Source organism: Pipra filicauda, unplaced genomic scaffold (assembly GCF_003945595.2).
Source record: "Pipra filicauda isolate LSUMZ 115617 unplaced genomic scaffold, ASM394559v2 scaffold1025_size60801_pilon, whole genome shotgun sequence".
Taxonomy (NCBI): Eukaryota; Metazoa; Chordata; class Aves; order Passeriformes; family Pipridae; genus Pipra; species Pipra filicauda.
The window spans coordinates 52,513-58,922 of NW_024103458.1; the positions used below are offsets into that span (position 1 = coordinate 52,513).

Genomic DNA, 6,410 nt, shown 5'->3' on the forward strand with positions numbered 1-6,410 from the left:
TGTGGCAGATTTTGGAACGTTTAGGTTGTCCCCCCAAGTTCCTTAAAACGATCATCTCACTCCATGAGGATCAGCACGGCCAAATCAGATATGGCAATGCACTTTCTGAGCCCTTTCTAATAACCAGTGGTGTGAAACAAGGCTGCGTTCTCGCACCAACCCTATTCACAATCTTTTTCAGCAGGATGCTCCAAAGGGCCACGGCAGACCTCGATGATCAGGACGGGATCTACATCCGATACCGTACTGATGGAAGCCCTTTCAACCTAAGGCGACTGAAGGCCCACACCAAGACCTTAAACCATCTTGTCCAGGAGCTGCTTTATGCTGATGACGCCGCCCTCGTCGCTCACACAGAAGCAGCGTTTAACATCCTGCTTTGCTGAGGCTGCTGAGCTCTTTGGGCTGGAAGTCAGCTTAAAGAAGACAGAAGTTCTCCATCAACCTGCACCTCAGGAAGTCTCCCATCATCCCCACATCACCATTGGCCAGTCAGAGCTCAAATCAGTCCAGCAGTTTAATTACCTAGGGATGGTGAGATTGACAGAGAGATGGACAACAGGTTAGCAAAGGCATAGAGAGCTTTTGGAAAACTCCATAAAAGAGTTTGGCGTATTAAACACTTGAAGAAAAGCACCAAGATCAGTGTTTACAGAGCCATTGTGCTGTCTACTCTCTTATATGGATCCGAATCATGGGTCATCTACAGCCACCACCTGCGACTCCTGGAACGCTTCCATCAACGCTGCCTCCGTACAATCCTAAACATCCCCTGGTCAGATGATGTGACCAATCCATCTGTTCTAGAACAGGCAGCAGTCACAAGCATTGAGGCCATGTTGCTGAGAACACAGCTGTGCTGGGCAGGGCACGTCTCCAGGATGAAGGACCAACCACCCCCTCCCTAAGATCGTGCTCTGGGGTGAACTTGCCACCGGCTGCCGCAAGAGAGGAGCCCCGAAGAGGAGATACAAGGACTGCCTGAAACAACATCTCAGCCTTGACCATATTGATCTTCATCACTGGTCTACTCTGGCCTCCAGTCGGGAGGTCTGGAGACACCCCATCTCTAACGCTGCTGCTTCCTTTGAGAACGCAGCAGGATCACCATCGAGGAGAAAAGACAACGCAGAAAGAACCGTGTCCTGTCGATCCCATCCAAGGAGTCTTTCTACTCTGCCTTTTGCAACTGGACATGTCTGTCTCGTTTTGGCCTCTTTAGCCACCAGTGTGCTTGTAGCAAATGTGGGCAGAGCCCTTCCCAAATCTTCGTTCATGCAGCCCAGCCATGATTTTGGATCTTAATTTGGGAGTCTGGACTCATTGGTTTATTTGGTTCTGGAACTGGTCTTTGGTTTATTTGGTTTTGGAAACAGGTATTTGGTTTCTTTTGTATGATGGGTACTTCAGGTTGCAAAGAAAGCATCTTGAAGAAATCCTTTCTGGTATTTTGGATATTAACTTGTGATTTCTGGACTTATAAGTTGATTTGGTTTGGAAACTGGTATTTGGGTTATTTTGTATTCCTGAACCATTGGAAACAAATTGGGACCCCTTTGGAGGGACAAAGCTGTTGATGCTCCAGGGCTTCCAGGACCCTGAGGATTCCAGTGCCCACTGAAAGTTATTGAGGGAGATCCTCTCAGTCCCTGGATCGGGGGAGTTCCAAGCAAGATCCCTGGGATTTTATTAAGGCATTAAAAGGTTTATAAAAGGTATATAAAGGTATATAAAAGGTATATAAAGGTATATAAAAGATGTACCTAACCAACATAGAAATGGAGCTCTATAATATAATATGATTGACTTATAAAAAGTTGTGATAGAACTGTAAAAGAAGAGGTGTGATGCCTCAGAGCTTTTTGGAATTTTTAACTTTGGTAGATTTTAGAAGTAGTGCTGTAGTGATTGTAGATTTTAATGGAGCTGCATTCTATCCCTTACCCTGTAGTATAATGTTTGCACATCCCCAACCCTGTTACCCCATCCCATATCAACCCCTCTAAATCCCGTTAGCGTGTTTAGTCTTCTTTTCAAGGTAGAATTGTAGAAAAGCCTGGACCAGAAGACATCCCACAGACACAGCCACCTTCAAGCCCAGAACTCTGGAGGAACTCCAAGGACTGTGGGTGCTGCGAAGAAGATGAAGCTGAGGAAGAAGGGGTCCCAAAGAGCCCAAGCCCAATTCCCAAAGGGGTGTGTCGGGGGCAGAATGGGGCAGAAGTGGGGGGTGGAGAGATCTGGGGTTGGATGGACCTTGTTCTAAAATCCCAGAGCCACTGCCTGGGGGGTGCCCGTCGTGTGTGTTCCCCTGGCCTGAGGCTCCACTACAGGACCTGCTCTCTTTATCTCATCTCATCCACTCCCCTGGCCTGGAGTCTTCTCCTCCGCGCTCTCTTGAGGCAACGGGGACTGGACCTACCAGGTGCTGGGGATGCTGGAAATCCCCCCCGGTGCCGGGTGGAGCACGTCAGCCTGGAGCACCCCCTCAGCCGGGACTGGGATACGGCCCGGCCCCCCCAGCACCGGGGGCACACTGGGAGGGGGGTGAGGGGCTCTGGGGGCCGTGGAGGGAACTAGGAGGGAGTTTAGGGGGTAAGGGAAAGGGTCTGCGGGGGAATGGAGAGGCTGAGAAGAGGTTGGTGGGTGCTGGGAGGGCTGAGAGGGGCTTTGGGGAGTCCTGGGGGCAACTGGGAGGGAGTTTTTTGGGAGCCTTTTGGGGATGGGAGCCACCTCAGCCAAGCCCAGCGCGCCCCAAACCCCCCAAAACGGCGCCGCCCGGCTGGTTTGGGGCTGTCAGCAGCTGTCCGGCGCTGGGCATGGAGCGTGTGCGGGGAGCTGGGGCCGTGCTGGCGGTGCTGGTGGTGCTGGGAGCCCCCCCGGCTGCGGGCGAGGAGCTGTCGGGTGAGCGGGGGGGTGGGAAAGGGGGGCAAGAGGGGAGAAAAGAGGGGGTGGGAGCCCCAAAAAAGTGAGTGCGAGGGGGGTCGGAAGGCCCGGAGTGAGTGGGAGGGTGTTGGGAGCCCCAAAGTGAGGGGGCGGGGTCTGGGGATTGTGGGGCCGGTGGGAAAGGGGTGGGAGAGGGGGGCAAGGGGGTGTGGGAGAGCAGGTAGAGGGGTGCCCTGGGGGTCCCTGGGTGTCCCTTGATCCCTGGAGCGGTTCCCTGGGGCTCTGGGGGGATGGGATCGGCATTGGGGGAGTCCCCAACCCCCCCTGTCCATCCCTAGGGGGTTGATGGGGAGATTCCCCCCCAGCCAAGAGCCGGTGCTGGGGCGTCCGTGGGGCAGAGGGGGGTGGGAAAGGGGGGTCCGGGGTGGCCCCCTGAGCTCCCACCCTGCTGGGGGGGGCTGGGGGATGATGGGGGCGGGACGGGGCACCCCCTGACCCGTGTCCTGCACACACAGGGGTGTTCCAGAGGATGTTCAAGGCTGAGTGTCACTTCATCAACGGCACCGAGCGGGTGAGGTTCATGGAGAGGCACATCTACAACCGGGAACAGCAACTGCAATTCGACAGCGATTTGGGGGTCTATGTGGGGGACACCCCGTTTGGGGAGATCCAGGCCAGGAACTTGAACAGTCTCCCAGGAAGGCTGGAGTACACACGGTCTGCTGTGGACACGTACTGCTGGCCCTACTACGAACTTGATGCCCCGTTCAGCATGGAGAGGAGAGGTGAGCGTGGGGCAGAGCGGGTCCCCTTGAGCCCTGCCCCGGGAATGACGCTGGAGCCCCTCAAACCCTCCCTGGGAATCAGTCCAGACCCTTCAGCCCTCCCTGTGCCCCTTCCCGTGGCCTTTTGACCCATTCCAGTCCATCACAGTCTCCTCCACTCCTTCCAATGCCCCCTAGTCTCTCCTAGTCCATTCCAGTTTTTCGTGGTCCATCCCAGTCCATCCCAGTCTCTCCCAGTGCCCCCCCGCGTCTCCACCCCGCTGGGGCCACTGAGCTCACGCCCCTCAGCCAATCCCAGCGCGTCTCTCTGATGACGCTCCAGTTGCCAGGCAGACCCAAACCAAAGACTTCCCTCACCACGACTCAGCCTCCCAGGCCCGAGCGCTTCCTTCCCAGGCCAGAGTAGTCCATCCCAGTCCTTCCCAGTCACTTCCAGTCCCTCTCGATCCATTCCCAGACCCTCTCAGTCCATTCCCAGTCGTTCTCACTTCACTCCCACATCTCCCAACTCTCTCCCCAGTGCCCCCCCAGCCCAGCCCCTTCTCCCCCACTCTATTCCCAGTCCCTCCCACTGCCATCCCAGTCCCTCCCAGTGCCCCCCAGCTCAGCCCAGTGTCCAAGGGCAACTGGGAGGGAGTTTGGTGGGTGCTGGGGGTGATGGGAGGGGGTTGGAGGGTCCTAAAGGGTCTGGGAGGGGCTGGGTGGGATCCCTGCAGGGGCTGGGAAGGGACTGGCAGAAGGTTTGAGGGACCCCCGGGTGGGCTGGGGGAGAGCGGGCTGGGCTCTGTGGGGTGCCGGGGGGTGCGTGGGAGGAGGTTTTGGGGGTGCTGACCCCCCCGGCTCCCCCCAGAGTTGCCACCGGACACCGTCCGCAGCAAGATCCTGGTGGGGGTCGGGGGCTTCGTCTTGGGCTTGGTCTTCCTGGCGCTGGGGCTCGGCTTCTACCTGCGGGAGAAGGTAAAGGGGGGTCCCCAAATGGGGGTCGTGGCCCCCCCCTTGCTCTCCCACAGCCTCTGTGCCCCCCCTTCCCCCCACCCTGCTCTCACCCCCTTTTCTCTCCCCACAGAGCTCCTGAGCCGCCGGCGGCCGCAGCCCCTCCCCGTGGCCTCGGGCCCAGCCAGGACCCTCCAGTCCAACCCTGTCCGCACTTTTGGGGTGTCGTGTGTCCCCCCCGGCCCTACTTTTGTTTGCACCCCAGCCGGCTGCTCCCAGTGTTCCCAGTAAAGCTTCCCAGTTCTCTACAGTCCCTGTTATTGGGAGACAACTGGGGGACTCCGAAAATCCTGGGAATAAGGGGGGTTTGGGCACTCCCAGACATTGAATATCCTGGGAAAATAGGCGTTTGGAGAAATGTCAGGCCCCCAGGACAAATGAACAGGGGTGTTGGGCTCTCCCAGATCCCATAATATTGGAAAAGAGGGGCTTGGACACTCCCAGACTCCAGAAATCCTGAGAACAGGGGGTTTGGACACTCCATGATGCAAAAAATCCTGGAGAAGGGTAGTTTGGGCATATGCAGAGGCCCAAAATCCTTGCACAGGGGGATTTGGGCACATCCAGATCCCAAAATATTGAAAAAGAGGGGATTGGACACTCCCAGACTCTAAAACTCTTGGGAACAGGTCAGTTCGGGCACTTCCAGAACTACGAAATCATGGAGAAAGGTGGTTTGGACATATCCAGTGCCCAAAAATCCTGAGAACAGGGCCCTTTGGTACTCACAGACCCTGAAAATCCTGGGAAGAGGGGAGTTTGAGCACTTCCTGATCCCAAAATATCAGAAAAGAGGGGCATGGACACTCCCAGTCTCCAGAAATCCTGGTAACAGGGTGGTTTTGGCAATCCCAGAGCCACAAAATCCTGGGAAAAGGGGGAGTTGTTCAAATGTCAGCACCCTAAACTCCCATAAACGGGGGGGTTTGGGCATTGTCAGCCCCCAAAAATCCTGGAAAAGAGAGGTCTAGCTGCTAACAAACCCCAAAAATTGCGAGAACAGGGGGACTTGGGAATTCTCAGATCCCCAGAATTGTGAGAATAGGCAGGGTTTGGGCACTCCTAGACCCACAAAGTCCCAGGAACAGGGGTTTATTAGACACTCCCCCCCAAAATCCTGGAGAAAGGTGGTTTGGGCACATCCAGAGCCCAAAATATTGGAAAAGAGGGGCTTACACACTCCCAGACCCTAAAAGTCCTGGGAACAGGGAGGTTTGGGCACTCCCAGAACCACAAAATCCTGGGAACAGGAGGTTATTGGGCACCAGCAGCCACCCAAAACCTCATTCCAACGTACCCAGGTCACCCCAAACCCCATCCCCAGCAATCCTGGAACCCCCAAAACCCACCTTGGACCCCCCCAAGGCCCGGGCGGGGTCAGAAGCAGCAGCAGCCAATGGGAGCGAGCGCTGTTGTTTCGTCATCAGTTGCCGGGTAGACGAGTCCCGAACTGAGCCCCGATCGGGCTCAGCCAATCAGAGACCGCCCTGAGCTCGTTTTTGCTCAACAGGGGCACTCCCAGACCCCCAAAATCCTGGAGAAAGGTGGTTTGGACACATCCAGACCCTAAAAACCCCGGGAACGGGGGGTTTGGACATTCCCAGCCCTCCAAAAACCAAGGAACAGGGGGTTTGGGAACATTCAGACGTCAAAAATTTTGGGGACATCAGGGTGTGGGCTCTCCTAGATGCTTAAAATCCCAGGAATGTGGGGTTCATGGCACTCCCAGATCTCTAAATATTGGAA

General features: G+C 56.1%; 1 protein-coding gene across 1 annotated transcript; it reads left to right on the top strand.

Annotated features, from left to right (window-relative positions):
• Positions 1–2,619: 2,619 nt before the first annotated feature.
• LOC113989996 (class II histocompatibility antigen, B-L beta chain-like) lies at positions 2,620–4,815 on the top strand. The gene is made up of 4 exons (XM_039390040.1): positions 2,620–2,638; positions 3,402–3,752; positions 4,522–4,628; positions 4,738–4,815. Exons 1-4 carry the CDS (start codon positions 2,620–2,622, stop codon positions 4,744–4,746), a joined length of 486 nt encoding a protein of 161 aa, XP_039245974.1. The 3' UTR covers positions 4,747–4,815.
• Positions 4,816–6,410: the final 1,595 nt, after the last annotated feature.